Below are 20,879 nucleotides of genomic sequence, written 5' to 3' on the forward strand. Positions count from 1 at the left end.
CAGAAGCCTGGTGCACCTCGACCGGCTCGCCGTCTGTTAGTTAGTTTGTCCGTCTGACCGTTGGTCCGTCTGTCTGGTTGTGTGGCTTTGCTAACTCTCCAGGTGTCCGGGGTAGTACTGGGTATACAGCCTCAATATTAGTTTGGTCAAACTAAATGTTGTGTTTTGATGACTTCCAGTACCGAAAGGTGGCCATGAATGTCTGTTCGGATTCTTTAGGCCAGGGGTAAATAAATGGGATTAAAGTTCCACAGATATGTAAAGGACACATTGATGTTTTTTGGTTTTTCATGGGATTTGTTGGCAATAACAAAAATATAGAAATAAAGCCAGCCTTAAACTTCAATATATGAAGGAGTATTGTAGGAAAAAAACATTTGAAAAAGTGTATATTGAAGTTCAAATGTTTTCCGGTGTTGATGCCAAACCTCAGTTATTGTATCTGCACTTTTCTCCAATAATGTTTAATGATACCAGGGCTTGGGAGATTTGAGTTATTTTGAATGAACCAAAATGTGGTTTCAAACGGATATTTACAAACATTACCTGCATGTGGATAACGGTTGAAACTGCACTCCTTTGCTTTTGCATTCCCCAATGATGCGTGCCTTCACGTTCCGGCAAATGTCCAACACCCTGGAAATAGAAAAGAAAACCTGAATTAGGAAAAAAAACTAGTAAACACAGTAAAGCAGAATTGTCAAATGGCTTTGAAGTATCACAACAGCTATCTAAACTGTGGTATTTGTACATTTAAAAAACAATACTCAAATGTATAGGAACTTACATACAAGTAAAATTAATGGAGCAATGCTAAATTATTAAGATTCAAAAATAGAGATAGGGCCAGAAAAGAAGAAGAGGAGGAGACTAACACGACGGTCATTGTGGGAGAGGTTCCCACTGCTGGGGAAATGGCTGCCAGCCCGAAGCATGTGCAGCCGTGTGTGGAGGATGGAAAGAGAGGGGGGGGCGTAATGAGCCAGGCACATATGCTCGCCTCAGTGCCTGATCTCTGGTCCCTCCCGTCAGGCATGTTACACAACACGGAGCTGTGTGTGCGCCTGCTTGTGTGTGCTCCTGCTTGTGTGTGCGCCTGCTTGTGTGTGCTCCTGCTTGTGTGTGCTCCTGCTTGTGTGTGCTCCTGCTTGTGTGTGTTCCTGCTTGTGTGTGTTCCTGCTTGTGTGTGTTCCTGCTTGTGTGTGTTCCTGCTTGTGTGTGTTCCTGCTTGTGTGTGCTCCTGCTTGTGTGTGCTCCTGCTTGTGTGTGTTCCTGCTTGTGTGTGTTCCTGCTTGTGTGTGTTCCTGCTTGTGTGTGCTCCTGCTTGTGTGTGCTCCTGCTTGTGTGTGTTCCTGCTTGTGTGTGTTCCTGCTTGTGTGTGTTCCTGCTTGTGTGTGTTCCTGCTTGTGTGTGCTACTGCTTGTGTGTGCGCCTGCTTGTGTGTGCGCCTGCTTGTGTGTGCGCCTGCTTGTGTGTGCTCCTGCTTGTGTGTGCTCCTGCTTGTGTGTGTTCCTGCTTGTGTGTGTTCCTGCTTGTGTGTGTTCCTGCTTGTGTGTGCGCCTGCTTGTGTGTGCTACTGCTTGTGTGTGCATGTCTGAAAAAAAAAATGATGATGAAACCATGGAGAGAATGCAGATCACACCACATGTGGGTGTGGGATAAATATGTGACTAATATTACATTTCTTACACAGCGCACCATAAGATAACTCTTTCTCAGTGTGTGTGTGTGTGTGTGTGTGTGTGTGTGTGTGTGTGTGTGTGTGTGTGTGTGTGTGTGTGTGTGTGTGTGTGTGTGTGTGTGTGTGTGTGTGTGTGTCAGTAATGGCAAGGTTGTAGGCTGAGGAACCTTCCGCCAATGCAAAGCCAGTTAATAGGTGGGGGGGGGGGGGCCTGAAGGTGAATGTCAAAGAGAGGCAAAGAGAAATACAAGAAAGGAGGGGAAACAGGAGCAGGAGGAAGACAGAGGGCTCTCTGAGGACTGACTGTGTGGGAGGAGAGAAAAGAAAAATGGGATTTAAATTAAACTGCTCATATTAAGGTGTTTACCTGTCCCAGGGCACAGAGGTTTCGAAGGACTCCCCGATCACATAGTACTCCATCCCCAAGTCCTGCACACAGAACAAGATCAGGCTGTTAATGGTTATTCAGTACATTTACATCATCACAGGAAACCAGGATACCAGCTAACATCAGGTAAAAAAGGTTTACAAGCCCTTACTGTAAGTAACGCAATTACTTTAAAAGCTACATGAACCCGTAATCAGATGTTACCCCCACCCTTATTTTCTATTCCATGGCTTTTGACTAATTCATAATAATTGTTGTTTTATTTGTTTGGGTTTTGTTGGATCAGTTAGATAAATAACACCATAGGAGGGCAGAATCTGTAATAGGTGCGTTGTTTTCTCTTTGTAAATATATGATTGACTGAAGCCTATTTTGAATGAACACAGGTTTTTTCGAAAATAGGCTTTTTCCTCTTTTCTAAAACCAATCCGGTCCAAACATCAACATTTCTACACACCATCTTTGAAAATGGAGTTTGTGAAACTCGTCATGTTACAAAAGCTTTGTTTTCAGTGGCTTCAAATAAAGTGCATAAACAAAAACGAAGGTTTATAGTGAAAAGGCTATTTTGTAAAGGTCGAACATGCCTACATTTCAGGCTATCATTTATATATTTAAACAGCTGAGTTTAAGAAAGCATATGACCAAAGAAAGCAGAGAGCCACCATGTTATATAAGTGCACTTAAACTCCTTGCTTGTTTCTGTGCTGATCAAAAGGCCTCCCTGACAGGACTGACCTCAGACAACTCTCCATTGTCCTCTGACTGCAGCCTCTGTGCTCTCCTCATGGTGTAGATACCTCAGTGTTAGACACCCTGACAACAACTGTGACCAGATCAAATCAGAGACCTCCCGAGGTCGCATTCTGCCGCCTCTCTGTGTTGTTCGCTATCCTATCTGCTGTCAGCCTGCGCCATCCCGCCCGCCCCACCTGCCCGTCAGCGTAGACAGAGAAAAAGCAAGAGGAGTGACCCACCCGGAGGTAAGCGATGACGAAGGTCAACATGTAGCCCCTCTGCCCATTGTCCTCTCCAGCTGCCAGCCCCCTGGAAGAAGATAACAGGGTTAATATTTAACAGCTCTTTTCTTTCAGCTTTGTTGGTCCGACGGCTCGCCTCACAACAGCCGCCTGGGAGCCTGTCAATCCAACAATGTTCAGATCAATGAAGCTTTGCTCGGTGCATCGCCACAGGTCAGCCACACATCCATCACCTGCAGTGGGTAATCAGATTTTCATCCACCACCCAAACTAATCAGGCCATGCTCATTAGAAAATCACTATATCGATTGTCACCCTTCTTCCTGTTTTACCCAACACCACAAGAAAATATTCCTCACAGAACCGCACCAATCCATCACTGGCACTTGATCTGATGGCTGATCACAATTTATTTGTAATAATGCAATAAAGCAGAGGATGCTGCATGTAACTGACAAGTTTCTTATGATTTAATTGCTGGCGGTCACCAGGGCAGGGCTCCAGCTACCTGCAGGTCTGGGCGCTGAGCCAGAGAATAACACCAACAGTAATATGTAATCCATAAGATTTACGCTGGAGAAAAATCACTGACACGCCGGTGGGGAGCGCAGCAGCTCTGCTTGGTCCCCTGTTTAAATCTGTTTTGTAATGATCTATTGTTTCTGACTAATAAGTAATACATCTATATGTTTAGTTTAAGGAAGGCTTTTTTTTAAAGTTGATCCTTAAAATAAACATCTTCATGTTTATTTCTATGCACTGTTTACATAAAGCTTGATATTTTTGCCTTTTACTTACTCTCAAGTTAAAGTGAACCGATTTGGTTTAAACTCATTAATCAGTTTGAGGTTAAACAAAATCTGGTTGTTCCTAAAAAGCCGTTATTCTTGCAGCAACAGGGTGCCGACCACATAATCGATCAGAAAGTCAAGTAAAATCAAGTCAAAATTGCTGGTAATTCAAAATAAAGACAAAAATAGTGGAAATTGCCCCCTATTTTTTTCTCTTATATCCGAAATAAACAATTTAATGTTTTCCATTTATAAAACAAAAAAATTAAAACACCCTAAGAATAGACTATTTGAACTACTAATGATTATGCGCAGAACATATTGCTTTGAACAGTGCACAATTCACATTTAAAACAATGTGTTAAAGCATCAGAGCCATCTCAGAATCATAAATAACGTTGGACGGCACACAACTAAATTTATGTTGGGATGAACTCATCTATGAATTTATTGTTGTGGGTCTAAACCAGGCAGAGGATAGAGAGAGCATCCCTCTCCGGCTGACAGGGAACTGATTTCCACCAAAGTCCTCATTGATCCGTTTAATGATCAATCACAACAGCCAAGCACTCCCAGGCTGCGTCTTCTCGCCCCGCGCTGTCCTGAGGGGAGCTGTGCCCCCCCCACCCCCGCCCACACCACACCTACTTTAACAGAAAAGCCGGCCTGACAGGAGGACATCCACAGGTGATCCATCAACTCACACAGAGACAAACTACTGAGTAGGAGACCACGTCTGAAGTGTGTAACTGTGCCTCTCCATCCTTTTCACTGCTACTACATAACGGCTGGTTAAATAAAGTGACATCAGGGCTTCGGGCATTATGTTCAAAGCCTCGCCATGCTTTGTCATTTCTGCGCTTTACACGGTCGGGATCTGTAACTGATCTCTGTAACGCGCTTTGTTTTAAGAGAGATAAAACGGCTTACCCAAATTTGGCAGCGATGTCGTAAACTTGCTTCTCGTGCTGCAGGACCTTCTCCCGGCCCCCCTCAAACAGCAGGGTGGCCACACACAGGCGGTCCGTGTCGAAGCCTTTGAACTGGTGATTAAAGAATAGATTCATTTTTTATTAAAAGCACTTGAGCCAAGCAACTGGTGATATTCACGTCTATTTGATTTTTTACCTTGGTGATGTAAAACTTCTTCAAGCCGTCCAGAAAGGATGTGAACATGGAAGATACTTGAGGCTTCAGGGCATGACCTGTGAAAATATAAGATAAGCTCCATCTGTTCACAAAGATGTGGACCGGCTTTTCACACATTAGTCATACGCTGCTTGAGCTTACATCCTCCAGCGCTCTGAGAGGGCAAGCCAGTCAGATTTATTTGGGGTTTCAAACAAAAGGAGGAAAAAATAAATGGTAACATTTGAATAACTTTACAACTGGCCAGTGGCTGCCAGCGACAGCGACTATAAATCAGAGGGTTTCCGAAGGGAAGTGGGGTTGACACAGCGATATCCGTCTTCCTCACCCACATTTTTTGATTTATTTCTGATCGGACGCACAAAAGCGCCTGTGGACAAGCGAAAATGAGGGGCTGGGGCCAATGGGATGGTTATCAATCACTGCGGCGAAGTCACGGGTGATGTCGCAGAGACTTAACAGTTCATTTATTTCCCCCCATGCTCAAGTCTCTTCATCACTTAGTGTCCTAATTGTTTCCATTCCAAAATTTGATTGCAGGTCTTTGGGTCTCTCGCAGCCATCATACTTGTTAATTAAATACTCAACATCCTGAGAGAGAAAATTATACCTACACTGTGCATATTTTTACTTTTGACTCTCCCATCTGTTGTTTGGTATTTTCTTTGCTTATCAAAACGCTGCTACTTACCACATCCTTTTCATTTTTCATCTTGTGGATCAAGACAAGCAGTGCTAAATTGTACTTGTAGTCCCAATCTGATGAAGAATGTGAATACATCTACCCTTCTTACTAAACAGCCAACAAGATTACAAGTGAGGACAAGCCACTAATAAGCCCAAGAAGGTATCATAGAGCAATGAGTTTTAGTTATTAGTGAAAAACCTGGTCGCTTCATCTTCCCTGCTTAATGCTAAGAAGTGCCTACTCTGTGAAAAGTGGAAATATAGGGGAGATAATGAGATCCCCGGAGACTGGGGAACTTTACAGAGATCTCTGGCAATGCCAGATGCATTCCACGAGACCTTAGGAAACAACATCATAAAACCTCAATGTAACAACTACTTAATTTTGACCAGGGTCATTTTTCAGCTGTGTGTGTGTGTGTGTGTGTGTGTGTGTGTGTGTGTGTGTGTGTGTGTGTGTGTGTGTGTGTGTGTGTGTGTGTGTGTGTGTGTGTGTGTGTGTGTGTGTGTGTGTGTGTGTGTGTGTGTGTGTGTGTGTTACAAAAATAATAATCAATTTAACAATTCAGTGTTGTTGAAGGTAACATCATTGCATGCTGTACCAATGTCCTTCATTGTTCTTCTCTCAGAGGTATTCCCCACATCAATATTGACCCATAAATACAGGATGTTTTCAACTCTAAATAACTACATATAATTAAAATCAGTCTGCTGTGATATGTTCAAAGCCAAAGGTTACATTTCTTTCCTGAAAATGAAAACCAGGTCAGACAAACTCCTACTTACTCTGTGAGTGATCACCACACATCACTCAGATGGCTTAAATGAGAGTAATGTTCACATACAAGATGTAATGACAGCAGTACTATTTAATGCTTAGAGCCCGGTCTCGCTTATACTGTGAATAATAAAACAAAACTCACCAAATTTAAATTGCTCATTATCCATGAGTCGTATCGACGCTGGGGCGCACCTCTGAAAAACAGAAGTTATTATTTGAATCACAGGGTGAAATTATGTCAAATGAGTGATATCAAATAAATCCCCAAAATGATATGACATTTTTTCAGTGTATTGATTTGTATTCTATTATTTTATATGTTTTGTTCTAGTCATTAGGTAAGCTTAGTTTTCTTTTTTTAATATTGTTGTTTTTTTATTTAAAAAGGAGATTCATTGTATCACCCTTGTGGCTTCTTGATCTTTCCTTCCACATTTTTTTCATTATCTGGATTTTATTTGCAGTTTTATGTGTGTGCAAATAAAATAAAACCGAGAACAATTGGCACTTTAAAGTTGGGATAATGGCATCGTCAGCCAGTCTTAGTTGTAGAAGAAGGATATAAAAGGAAGCTTTCGTGAGTGTCTTGGCAGTTAAGGCAATACTCTTGGACTAAAATACATTGGGGTCTTTCTTGCTGATTTGTGTTGACAGTGAAGAGCTGCAGTTAAGGCGTGAAAAGTGCTCATTGCAGCTTGAGTAACTTTCAACACTCAAAAGGTTTCTGGCTCGGCCTCATGTTGAGACAGGGAGAGAAAGCAGTGAAACGTATTATTAACATGTTACCTGTTTGGCGACCTCTCGAAGACAGGCAACTCCCTGCTCAAAATTAGGGAATACGACTGAGCCGTATTTCTGGTACTCTGGCACGGGACGAATCTTCATCGTGACCTCTGTAACCACGCCCAGGGTTCCTGTGGAAGGTCACAGTGAAAGATTTTCAAAAATAAGTAAATCAGCTCCCACAATTTATATGACCTAACCTCTTCTTAGAGCGGAACTTAAAGAATGTTTACAAGTCTGTGGTACACGTCCCGAGGGTCCTTTGGTTGACCTTTGTCTCACATTTCACCGAGTAGATCTGGTTTTCAACCGCACACTGGGGGGTGAACTAAGATTTATCAACTTAAGACTGGGAAGAAATAAAGCAGAGCCCTATCAAAGGAAGCGAGGCCAACAGGAGCAGAAACATACAGGTAGGCCGAAACCTCTGGCTGTCCTCATGACCCTGAAAACTATCAACCTTTCGCTGCAGCTGCAGGAGTCAGGTTGCATGTTTAAAAAAACTGAGAATCCACTTTACCTTACACAGCAAATATGGCAGGGAATAATACTTAAAAACGACTTCAATGCAAATATCCGTGTTGACAGTAAACTTAAGCTAGGGAGTGCTGATTGCCCTTCTGCAAGTCTGTAACAGAATTTATTATATACAATAAAACTGAAAAGTGTTTGAAATCCTCAGTCTTTCTGCTTTATGAACATTAGGTGAATAAACACATGCACTCAACACAAGGTAGCCTACTGCTGAAAAAAAAACAATCAGAATACTATGTGCATTGTTACTAATTCAATTAGTTGCTGATTAACAGAAAGATAATTACTAACAATTACTCTTACTTACTAATATTGCATTAAGCAGAAAATAAGAAATAAACAGATATTAGCTGGCTCCAGCTCAACACGTGACACGCCGTCTTCTTTTGATTGACATCATTGGGAACTAAATATATATGTTTTTTGGACTGTTAATAGAAATGGGGTTTAATAAAGTGTAAACGGACATCTCTAACTTTTTTCTGACATTTAACTAATTAAAATAAATCATCAAGAAAAATAAGTGTTGGTTGCAGTCCTTATTCCTGAATTGTATCTGTAAGGACCAATCATGACCCCCATCCCGACCCCCACTGACTGTTGTGTGTTACTGCAGAAGATCTCCATTTAGAGACGCATCTCTGCCAAACATAGCCGGCTCCATTAGGGAGGTTTCCCCCGCCTGTTATGTCTGTTAATGAGCCCTCTAACGTGACACTACATGCCACACGCTGCTCCCTAGTGGCCCTCTGGAAAACATGTGACTCCATTAGGCTTCAGCCAAGAAGAGGCTCCTCCTTCCTGAGAGTGGCAGGAGGAGCTACAGAGGGGGCGAGCGAGGATGAGCAGAGAGAGAGAGAGAGAGAGGAACAAGGGAGGAGCCACAGTGGTAAGGGAGTAAAGGAGGTGAGTGAGTGAGGAATAAAGGGAGGTAATAAGAACAGCAAGGTCATAAAAACACTATCTTGGGGACGGATGCAATGCAATGAAAAGCTGGAGTGCAGCTTAAGTCATTTTTTACTGTGACCGTCTCTATTAAACCAACCTCCTCTCACAGGATGAGTAAACGAGGAGAGGGGCCATTCCCAATGAATAGTCCCTCCGCTGCAAGAGATATTAGTAAGAAAAAACAACGCTGACCACTGTGAAGCCCCCACTTTATAACCAAATAATTGAATTAGCACACCTACATCACATCCTCTACGACAGAGAGGAGTTTAAAAGTTATTATCATTGATTATTCCACTGTTTACACCGGTTTAAAGCAAGAAGGGAGAAGCAAATACTTTGCATTCAGGCTACTCCGAGGTCAGAGAGATGGAGAGACCCGGCTGTTGTGCGGCGAATGAGAAGCTCCCATGTTCCACAGTCATTTCTGGTGAAATGGATGTGTTCCACTTAACATGCAGAGCATAGTTGAGGGTTTTAGTGTGGTGCTTTGTTGTGTCGTACTGTCAGGCCGCAGGATGGAGTTTCTGGGGTGATGAGGGAGATTATTTTAATGAGACTGTTTGCTGGTGTGACCTCTGAGACCCAGCGTCCGGCCCCCCAGAAGTACACGTGCTCACAGATACGTGTGACCCCACCCCCCCATCTCTGGAACACCACTACTTACCATTGTAAAGATTTTTTTAATGTATTTACTGGGTTTACTGGTTTTACAAAACTCAACCTGCTTCGGTATGCTTCTAAAATGCTGTTGCCCAAAAATGATAGCAACATTTATAATTTTGCTGTTATGAAAGTGGTTGTTCATACTTAAAAAGAAAATGTTTGTTTGTATAGGATTAAAATGATATAAGTCAGAGTTGATCTGCACAGTTAAGAAACTACTTAAAAAAAATGTTTATATAAGTGTTTTTTCGGTAATTTAGAAATGATCAATGATAACATATCATTTTGCACGTTTAAACACGGTTTGTCTTTGTGTGTCGGTTGAATCGCTGTTTTGTTTCTGTTTTCCCATTATTTAATGTCTTTGCGTTGATTTTGTTATTCGTATTTATTTGTATGGTATGTCTGGATCCTGTCAATAACAACATGGTTCATCTCAGGGTGGTTTACTTGATAAATAGTCTTTTACAACAACAATATAATCATTATTTAAAAAAAGCAGCTGTAGCACATTAATCACTGACAACTGTTCATTGAAAATGGTTTATAATGTTGAAACATTTTCAATTGTAGTCTTCATTCAGTACTAAATGTGTCACTTGTGACTGAATTTGAATCAGATCTTATATACAAATACGCGCTCTTGGTATTGAAATGGCTTCTAATGAGTACAAATGGAGATTTCTGCAGCTCAGTCAGGGAGCAGATTGCTGAGCTTTGTAGGGCGAATATAAACTTTGCATCGACAGCTGTTTAACATAGCCATGCCAAGAGTCTCTGAACCTCCTCATTATGTAGGGGGGGAACCTGGCATATGGCGGTATTCTCTGTGGGCATTCACAAGGACAGGGCACTGCAGATGGGGCTGGGAGGACACTTGCTGGTTCCTAACTAACACCCCTCCAGTTCTCTGTTCCACCAAAGCTGGTTAATATGTAAGAAGCCCAGAGCATGAGAACCGTCCTGGTGTTACCGTTTTATCACAAAGACTTGCACAACAAACACACATGAACATACAAACTGCCCGCATGCTCTGCTGTACTGAAATCACACGAGAACGGTAGCTCACCTTCTGAGCCCATGATGAAGTGGTGAATGTCTGGCCCCGTGGACATGCGTGGGCCCCGACAGCTTTTTTCAATCACTCCTTGAGGGGTCACCATCTTTACATGCACCACCTATTGAGCAACATAAAAAAAACACTAATTAGAAACAGAAATATGCAAAACAGTAGTCTAGATTTATCTTCACAGATTTACAAATGTTGACAAAAATGTGTTTGGCTATTGCTATATGTTATATCCAATGGGACCACTGCATTTTAGAGGGGAGGGTCAAGTCCACAAAGCTTCTGCTTATAATATCCTCTTTAATTACTGTGCAGTAACAGCTGTGTGCTGGCTGTCATCCTTTGGCACAAACATGAGCAGGAAGATAAAGGGGGGGTCGACTCACCAGGTCCTCAATGTTGCCGTAGATGTTCTTCTTCATGCCTGACGCTCTGGTTGCTACCCACCCCCCGAGGGAGCTGAACTCCATGGAGTCAGGCTCATGGCCCGTACAGTAGCCGCTCTCATTAAGCTGTAAAAAATAGGGGGTTTTTGGTTGCAATTAAAAAAGGGAGAGAAAATTGTTTTGGGGGAAATTATGAAGTAAACCCAGAAGAATGTTTTAATAACATGCGCAAGCAAGCACAGGAAAACATATAATTGCAGCTGCAGGCTGAATTTCACAGCTCTTGTTTTGCTGCAATGCTAAAACTCTGGTTTTATGGCATCATACAATTTTTACAACCGCCTAAAAATAAACCAAGAGAAAGAGCACAAAAAGAGAGATCAGTGCTTGTCTGGGCAATGCAAAGCTCCACTGCTTCTCTGTATCATTTGTACAATTGCTGAATTCTGCCAGGTGACATGATAAGGCTTTTTGGGGAAAAATACAAATGTACAATTCAGTTTTAAATGTGTATGTAAAGCTGTAAGTTATACAAACAGTTGTGATTTAAGTTTTGTGCACATTCAGCTTCAGCAGCACCCATTCCACGAATACTGTGAGCGACATCTTAGTTATTTGTTAAATAGCCTTAGAATGTGAGAATAATACACATTAAACATAAAACCTTTGCGCAACCACCATCAGATGCACCGTCCCTGCAGCTCTGAGGAGAATGAGTCTGTCTTCAGGAACAAACACATTTACCTGAAGGCTGCCCAGCTTGCAGATTGCATATTGCATCTTCAGGCTTAACATTTAATAGTAATAATAATAAGGACCTTAAAGTACAACAACAACCCCCTGCAGAGGCACAGAACAGGGGTTAAGTCAGACCTCGTTTTATCGCAGCACTTCCCTGGAAGGCAGTTTTTAACGCAGACCCATCTGCTCCATCAAAATGGCCCCGTCTAAATGCAGAGGTAGGTTCTGCTTTAGATGCAGCTCACGCATTCCTCTGCATCAAATGCCCGCTCCTTCTCCATTTTTCTGAATTAGCTTGATGGTGCCATCTGCTCATGACCGCTGCCTCACTCTCTAATCTCTCCCCCTCAGCTCTGCTCCCGTCTCACACTCCCTCCTAAACGCTGCTCAATCTACTGAGCGCAGAGTAGCAAGGTGACTGAGCGTGGGCAACCTGCATGTGAATGGTCGCACAGCTTGATTGTTGGCACAACACGGCACAGCAATGTAAGCTCTTTCATGGATGAATATGGATGGATGAGCAGTACTTACCAATCGCTCCAAATCCTGGCCGACGATGCCAGCTTCCACATGGGCCGTTAAATTTTTCTCGTCAATCCACAGAATGCGGTTCTGTGAATGGAAAACACAGGTCATAAAACATTTGTTATAAATGCTTAATGCCAAACAGTTTAATAGAAATACTCTCTAATGCTTTTTGTTTGATTCGTCTAAAAACATCACTATTCTTTGTGTGTAAGTTACAATATGTTAATACAAATGTTGCAGATCCCCATTTCTGTTAAGTTGACATATCTAGGCCCTCAACAGCAAGGCAAGGCAAGTGTATTTATATAGCACCTTTCAACACAAAGGCAATTCAAAGTGCTTTACAACAATTAAAGACATTAAGAAGCATATTATAAAACTGCATTTAAAAACACTCATTTAAAAGCAAAGATATAAAATGGCATTTAAAAACACTCATTTAAAAGCAAAGATACTGGAATAAAACATGAATAACAAAGGTACATGAATTAAAGTTACAGTGCGAGATACACACATCTGAAATGTTTAGGTCTGACTCAATCGTTGCTAACTTTTTAGCATGAATAGTTTTCTTTGACCTCACTTTCTCTCTACTTTCTTTTTTATCTTATCCTTTCGTTTTTTCAAGTGTTTCATGCTAAACGAACCCCCCTTTTGAAAATTGTAATCTGCAACCCAATATTACGAAAATTCAACGGATCCTGGCCATATTTGTGTAGCATAAAAAAAATGAATTTGCTCCCAGACATTCATGTCAGCAGCAGTCCATGGAGACAGTCCTTTGACAGTTTGAATTCTTTTTTTCTTTTTTTTAAGTTCTGCCCCAGCTTGTCCTTGTAGCCTGACGGTCACATGTCTGAGGATAAATGAGTGCAGAAGGGCCGCGGGACGGAGACAGTTACCTCAAGGTTAAACTCAATTTAACATGTAGTTCCAAATATATGCCTCTTATTTAGGCCGCTGGGCACGTGGCATACCCTTACCTGCAGGAGGTCATTTCACTACTGCCATCAATTATTCTCCAGAGGTAATAAATGTTATGTTCCAACCACAGAGACCCTTTCATGTGCTTCCATTGGAGCCACCTCACCTCTGACCCCCTGACACAGAACACTGGTGGCTGGTGTGTGTTGCACCAAACTCAGACAGCGTATATATCACTGCTCTGTGAGCCCGGATCAAAGGGCTGTACTGTACTGGTGACAATATTCACCATTTCATATCATATCCAATGAAACATCATCTCCTTCATGGTGAGTTGCTCGGGATATCGTTTAAATATTAGCTGGTGCCCCACTCACACATTTATCATCATAAAGAGAAGAAATAAGATGTACTAACTTACACACAACAAAATACGCTAATTCTAACTATGGCTGAAATTAATGCAAGTGAAGTCAAATGTCCAACAAATAGTCATTGGAAAAAAATTGGACATTGTCACATTCTAGCTCACAAGGTAGAACAAAATGATATTACTGCTTGATAAATGATTTTTAAATGTGACTTATATTATGAATAAATTGTGATTCTTCTCAAAATGTAGAAAATTCACTCATACACATAAAATGCCAAAAAGAATTATAAATACTAGTGTCTCAAAACATCATTAAATAACCCAGAAAGCTACTAACATTTAAAGTGTTTTTGCTCACATTTTAAATGATAAAATACAAGTATTAAGTCAAAAACTGTACTAAATTAGAAAAACCTTTTTAAAGCAAACCAGTATCTTTCAGACATAGCATCATAAACTTGACCTTTTTAGGTTCAATTATTTATTTGTTTAGTTGATTCAAACATCATTTCATTTGGTTTCAGTTCATATTTTCCTTAGTGCAGTGTTTACTTACCATCTGTGAGGTATCCACGGAGACAATGCAGCGAGTTTCCTCTGGTGGGCACTCGAGGCCACTAGAGACACTCGTCCCTCCTGAGAGAGAAAACAACCGTTACAGTCAGTGGTTACTGTCCTCACGTTGGACACTTTACTGGTTCCATGTTTTTCACACAAATACTCCCAGGCTTTGTGTGAAACAACAACACATGAATGTTTAGGGAATACAAATATCTCAAACAAAGATATTAAAAAACATGATTTGGTATGAGTAGCAAACCCTGAATCAGACTTTCATTACTTCTGAAAGCAATGCGGATGTGGCTCTGCAATGTATTTAAATGTTTGCACATTCTTGTTAAATAAAGTGTTAAAGAAATAATTTAAAAAAAGAAAAGGTGCAAATAATCCATCATCAGGACTTTGTTCTATGAAAATGACCGGAGGCTTCAGGATATAATTGTTTAAATATTTGACTGACTTTTATTACTCAGGAACCTGTTGAGAAACTGCCGCAATAATGAAAACCATTTTATTATTATAATAATAATAATAATTTATTTTCGGTTATTTTGCTATCATTAAACAGTAGTGGCGGTGGCAGAAAGACAGAACATCAAGTTCTTCATAGCGATTTACAGTTTGTGAGAATGAGGCTTCATTAATAAAAAATAACAGAAATTCACAAGCATGAGTTGGGTGTAAATAATACTTCAATGTACATACATTACAATTGTATGATGTATTAAAGTACATTAAATGCAACTACAAATCTAGTGTTCTGTACATAAAGTCTGAGACTGCTAATTATGGTGCTTAGAGACATTGATATCATGACTTACCTCCATATGGTATCAAACAAACATCATGTTTGCACGCCAGTTCAACTATTTTCACCACATCGTCGTGGCAGTCTGCAAAGACACAGAACATCATTTTAGAAATTATTGGCCATCATAAAGGGAATGTTTTCATTTACCATACTGTATTGCATTCATAAATAAAGTGTAAACATAATAACAGAGTGGACACATTGTAAAGGAAATACAAATGCCCCCTAACACTTGGTGTGTACATGAGACAATAAATACATGTATATGGGCGGTGCCATTAGAGCTGAGGGACATTTTGATTTGCCTGATCGCTGTGTTTTGCCTGGGGCTTTCCTCAGGCGGAGTCCGACTGCATGAGGCTCTGCTCTCAGGGGTGGGATGTGCTGGATCAATACAAACATGCTTTGGCCAATCACACCTCTCACATCCATTCACACTGGAGTGTTGAGCGAGTGGGAAGGGTGGCAATACCCGCCTACGTGGATGTGCCTGACTGGCCTCAATTGCTTTTAGAGGCATTGAGAAATGCCAGCATTCTAGTGCATTTTGCCATCCAATTAAACACACAGCTTCTGCCCACGGATTACAGTCCAACAAACTAAACCTCCACTTAAAATACACAGCTTGACTTGGAAGGCATACTGAGGAATGCAAATAACAGGTCAAAATATCTATTATATGCAGAGCAAATGAGTGTGTATTCGGTCAAATTTAAATGTGGTGCTGGTGCGGATGAAGCGATGCCCGCGGTTGCTTAGTGATTTGCTGCCCATTTGGGAGGGTGCTAATCAAGTCTCAGTCATCAGTCAACACTCATTTGCATGATAAAAAAGTGCCAGCGATAACAACAGAAAACCAATCTCTGCATCATAATTCATGGGTGCAGTGTGCAGAGCCAGACCGTGGAGTATTGGGTGTCAACCGTCCTCCCCCTGACGCTTCTTATTAAGCCTCCACTCATACATATTAATACCCCTGCCTCTGCAGAGATCAACCCTTTAAATCACCTAAGCCAGTAGGTGGGGGGGGGGGGGGGGGGATCAGGGATGCTATGTGGGAGGAAAAAAACAAAGCAATAAAAACAGAGATGACACAGCTTCTGAACTCACTTGGCCATACCACCATATCCGGAACACGACCAACTTTCCCTTCTCGCAGAGCAAAGATCTCGTGTAAGCAATGTCCTGGAATAAAATACAGGAATGAGATGAGGAGCTCACAGGAATATTAATATAATCATTACATACACACAAAGACTAAGTTATAAGACATTACATATATGATATGCTCCATTTTAACAAGAATTAATATTGGGTAATTTCAAGTGCAACGTTTTCTCCCATAATGCCTTACCATGGGCCCGATACACCCGGTCCTCTGCGTCATGAGAGAATAGAACACCTGTGGATTTCAGTTCTTCCAAGAAGGCCTCGTTTAGAGTGGGAGGCTGTACAGCACCGCTATTCAGAACAGGCTGAAAGAAACAAAGCCATTGTGTTAATATGTAACTGTGGGTTACCAAGGGGTTCTTCTTCCCCATTCATTGAAGACGCAACAAATAAATATGATTCCCACTCACCGCTGCTGGAGATTTATGCTGCATACTGGCCCCAAACGTGCCTTCGAACCATTCCTTCAGAGCAGGGATGATCATACCACTTAGCCTATACCTGGAAGGTACACAGATTAAATAAACATCCAATTAATAAACAAATATAAAATAATCATCAACGCTTCATGTATTAGTGATTTTCTGTATTTTAAGTCAAATAGAAAACATCTGAATGCTTCACTGGGCTTGTTCATTTAAAGTGTACTGTTTTTCATCAATATATTATAGTTCTCAGATATATACAAAAATGTCTCTAAAGTGTTTGGCTTGAAATACCAAACAGATCATTGTAGCATCCCATAATCCCCTCTGTTTCAGCCCTGTTTCAAAAGTGCTGATTCTCTGTCTGTTACTTTCAGTGATGCAAACACAGGTATGGTGAAAAAAGAGAGAACTATTCGAAGCAGGAAAAAAACCGCGTAATATACCATCTGACAAAGGCCTGTGCTATGATGCTTCAATTAACTGGCTATTCTTTATAATATACTCAGATCAATAGGAGACAGAGATGTTAAGTTATAAATCAAGGGTTTTTATTATTATTTACAGCAGGGGTGGGGAACCTTTTTCCTTTCAATTTTTACAACATCCTCCGAGGGCCGTACAAATTATTGAACTCAACCTCTGCTTAAAAAAAATAAAATCACAGCCAATTAATTTGGCCTTTCTTTCATGCTGTGCAAAGAAAAAGCAACCTCTTGATCCAGATATCTTACCATGACTCGCGCATGCATGCATGTGCACGGTGTGGCATGACCACCAAAACTGAAAGATATGGACACAAGATGTGTGCAAATGTATTTAGTATCCATGTGAACATGATTTAAGTGGGGGGGACCTAACCTCCTCTAGGGGGGTCTGGGGGCATGCTCCCCCGGGAAGCTTTTTTTTTTTTAAAATATTGAAGTTAAAAGCATCAATCTGGTGCACTTTCAGAGCAACATGAGGAGATCTATGGATACATCTCTCAACACCCATTTGAAACAGAACTGTAAGCAGATTTTTCTTTTTGGATATTTTACAAATCACTTATTTTTAACAACTTTTTTGTTACTGTCATATAGTATTTTATACCTGTTTTTCATTTAGTCTCTAATGTCTCATTAATAAGTATAATGATCATATCAAGGTGTGCCTTAACCTCACTGAGCTGAGGTTATTTGAGCCTCTCATGAGAGAGCTCTCTTCCACCTGGTTGTAGAAAAGCTCTTTAAATTCGTTAGCATAGCTAGCTAACCAGATGCTAATAACAACAGATCGCCACTGTGCTTACAACTAAAGACACAGCCACGCAAACACTGCAGCATGTGTACAGCTCCTTATGGGTACTGCAATATTTGAAGAGCTGGAGCGGCTTTCCGGTGCTCTCCGTAAGCACGTCTAGTCTACACTCCTTTCAGACGAGACATAGCCAAGTGAAAACACGTTACGCTCGTGTTGTGTTCAAGGAACCTGTCCTTGGCCAGGAAAAACAGGCACTCGCTTGTTTAATTATTTTGCGATCTAGATTTCTTCTTCTTTTTTGAAGTGAGAAGTTGTCCGTCAGTCGGACGGACTAACGGACGGACGGACCCCCCCCCCCAAAACGAAAACTCTTCGGTTCTCCACGAATTACACAAGTCACCCAAAGCAGCGTTAAAAAAGCGGGAGGCGCCGAAAAGCGACTAATTTGCATCACTGTACTTTAGATGAAAATAAGGAGCCCCTCCCCACGCCCCTCTGAGAGATATTTGGTTAAAAATAACACAGTGGTGCTCTAGGAGGAGATTCAGGTGATAAGGTGGGGGGAGGGTGTTACCTTGGTTGGTGATTGGCTAATGGTTACACAAGCCAAAAAAATCGTTATGACATCATAAAGTGGCCAAAATATGATCAGCTCATTTTCAGACAGGTTTTTTATTTAAATGGGTCAGGACAAAAAGAGAGAAAATCTTTTTTCCTGAAACTTTCAGAATCTCTTTACACAGAAGGGACACATGTTGATGTATACAAGACATGAAAAAGTGGATTTTGCATAATTGGTGACTTTTAAAACCAGGACTGTGTCTAATAAGAAGAGTGTGAGGGTTGTGTCCAATGAGGTTATTAGGGAAGCAGAGCAGCGGTGACAGTGCTGTCCATTTGACCGCCTTCTCCATCCCTGAATAATCGAGTTTCTGGCACAGCCCGGGCCAGCCCATCAGGGGACTCTGGCGTGCCTTTGTCCACGAGACCATGAAACACACCCTATAATGGAAAGCCTCTGTCGAAGAGAGCATGGAGGAGGAGAATACTGTCTGTGACATTCCTCCAACAGCCCCCAGCCCCGATATCTGTGTACGCCACCCAGGTAGCTATTCACTCCAAAGGGCAGAGAGCGATTTCTATGAACCACTTTCACAGGAGGAAACCATTTGCTGTGCAACATCCCGTTTAGCTCGCCTCATTACTCAAAATACATCCTCATACACAGAGTGCTAGTTCTCCATGTTAACAGACTGACTAGTCATATGTCATGATTATAATCACATGGCTCATCTTTACCTCTGCTCTTGTCATCGTGGATAAAGGTGCTGTTGTTAACTGGAGCCATATCTAGTATGATTGAGGACAACTGGCTTTGTTTCCCTCAGACATTCAAATGTTTTTGGAAAGTGTTTTCAGCAAACGAGCTGCTGAGTTTGGGAGAGCTGACAATCACAAACAGTGACCTTCTCATATGACAATAAACAGTTCAAATGCCAACCACTAGGTGGCAGTAGCACCACATTGCTGTGAGCGTAGGAAGGGGACAGCAAATGATTTTAAAAGCACACAGTATGGCCTGTGAAAATGATCGAGGCAGAAGTCCAGTCATTAGGTTTGGATGAAGGTAGAGACAAAGGATGTACCAGAACAAGAGTAAAGGCTGACTGAGATGTAGTTAGGCATTGGGAGCGGTGATTATTATACAGTACCTTTTGCCGGTAAATTCTGCTTGACCTTTGTTATTGAAGATGAATTTTGTATCGCTGTATCCCCAGCCGTTCCATTTCATGATTTCCTGCCTGTGGAGAAACAAATAATGGGAGATATTAAAACATAAAATGTATAACCCTTACACTGAAGTCAAGACACGAGATGAAACACCATCGCTGAAATTTAAACGGACATATTGGCAATGCTTGGCAGCTGTAGAGTATGGGAGGGTGCAGACGGGCACACCAATGCAGAGGCAGAAGCAACACCTTCAGATAACTTATCCATCAGACGTTCCTCCTGTGCCCTCAAGCTTTTCCCATCCCTTAAATTAATATTATTTAAAAGTATGGCACCTGTTAGTATGGATAAAACCGTTACCAGCTTCGCGATACACAGATTCATGGTTTGACTAACGCTCTTTAAAAAACGTACAGTAAATAATGTCAAGCGTCAATCAAAGTAGGCAACAGTGTCCAGGATGCAGGATGAAGAATGCAGCATGGTTTAGTTTCGAGTCACCAAAAACATTGCATAAGGCAATGATATGGGTCCTTCTATATAGCCTTCTAAACAGGACTTAGTACTTGTGCATGGGTCAATGTTAGTGCATAGTACTGCGATTATTTTGTTGTTTTCATTATAAAACGTGTGTGTATATCAGTACTTGTTGATCATGTTCGGCACAGTTTAATAAAACAACAGTAATCATGATTACAGTGTTACATTTGATTACTTTAATTTGTATATTACATTTTCATACCATTAAGTCTCTACCTGGTAGCCACCATAGCTAATTTATTATTGCTAAATTGTTAAGATAAGGTCTATGTCTCAATATGTTTGCTGAACTATCAAGCTCCAGCTAATTATTCAGCAACATATATCCACTAATATAGCACATAAGCACCAGACATACTTTCTGTTATTAGTGGTGGAATCAGCAACCAAATAAGAGTACAGCCATAGCTACTTAACAAATGCTATACTATGCTGAGGGATATCCCATTATAATCAATGGCAGCTTAACAACCAGATATGACGCTACACTGTCTATGCTGCAATACTGAGCAGAGCTTGTGTGCAGCACTGGCAGTCTGCAGAGACAGCTCACGCAGCAACCATAACTCATGGGTCACTTGGGATGGGATGCTAACACAGTGGAGTAAAAGCCATAATTGAGATTAATACCCGCCAAAATGGAGTTTCCTATAAATTAGAAGCGAGAGCAGAAATGAGAGGGACACACTGAGTCATACTTTCATGAATCATCGCCACCATTGATATGCTGTCATAGCCACTGAACATACTGAATAAAAATGTATCAATAAATATAGCGAGTGTGTGTCAAGGTCAGGAAGTACACACTTATGACAATGTAAGGTGATTAGCAAGGTGCCAAACAACAGGTCTTCATTCATATTTGTTGACAAAATTAGCTCTTCATTGATAACGGGCTTTTACCTAGTCCAAATTCAAAAGGCCTTAGCATTGAAGCTGTAATGATGCTAACGGGTGGGAGTTGTAGTTTTGTGCTATTTAAATAAC

The 20,879-nt window shown here is 41.2% G+C and overlaps 1 protein-coding gene across 1 annotated transcript in view; it reads right to left on the reverse strand.

Annotated features, from left to right (window-relative positions):
• Positions 1-20,879, reverse strand: part of agps (alkylglycerone phosphate synthase) — a 31,021-nt gene that overhangs the window by 7,883 nt on the left and 2,259 nt on the right. The window contains exons 2-17 of the mRNA XM_079665114.1: positions 19,331-19,420; positions 16,362-16,452; positions 16,136-16,256; positions 15,892-15,966; positions 14,792-14,863; positions 13,966-14,045; positions 12,116-12,196; positions 10,844-10,969; positions 10,458-10,566; positions 7,244-7,371; positions 6,600-6,651; positions 4,969-5,045; positions 4,771-4,883; positions 3,047-3,116; positions 2,049-2,110; positions 547-636 (exon numbers count right to left, since the gene is read on the reverse strand). Coding sequence (XP_079521240.1) covers positions 547-636; positions 2,049-2,110; positions 3,047-3,116; positions 4,771-4,883; positions 4,969-5,045; positions 6,600-6,651; positions 7,244-7,371; positions 10,458-10,566; positions 10,844-10,969; positions 12,116-12,196; positions 13,966-14,045; positions 14,792-14,863; positions 15,892-15,966; positions 16,136-16,256; positions 16,362-16,452; positions 19,331-19,420 — 1,437 coding nt within the window. The remainder of the gene's footprint in view (positions 1-546; positions 637-2,048; positions 2,111-3,046; positions 3,117-4,770; positions 4,884-4,968; positions 5,046-6,599; positions 6,652-7,243; positions 7,372-10,457; positions 10,567-10,843; positions 10,970-12,115; positions 12,197-13,965; positions 14,046-14,791; positions 14,864-15,891; positions 15,967-16,135; positions 16,257-16,361; positions 16,453-19,330; positions 19,421-20,879) is intronic.

This window comes from Notothenia rossii (genome assembly GCF_949606895.1).
Source record: "Notothenia rossii genome assembly, chromosome: 2".
In the NCBI taxonomy this organism is placed as follows: domain Eukaryota; kingdom Metazoa; phylum Chordata; class Actinopteri; order Perciformes; family Nototheniidae; genus Notothenia; species Notothenia rossii.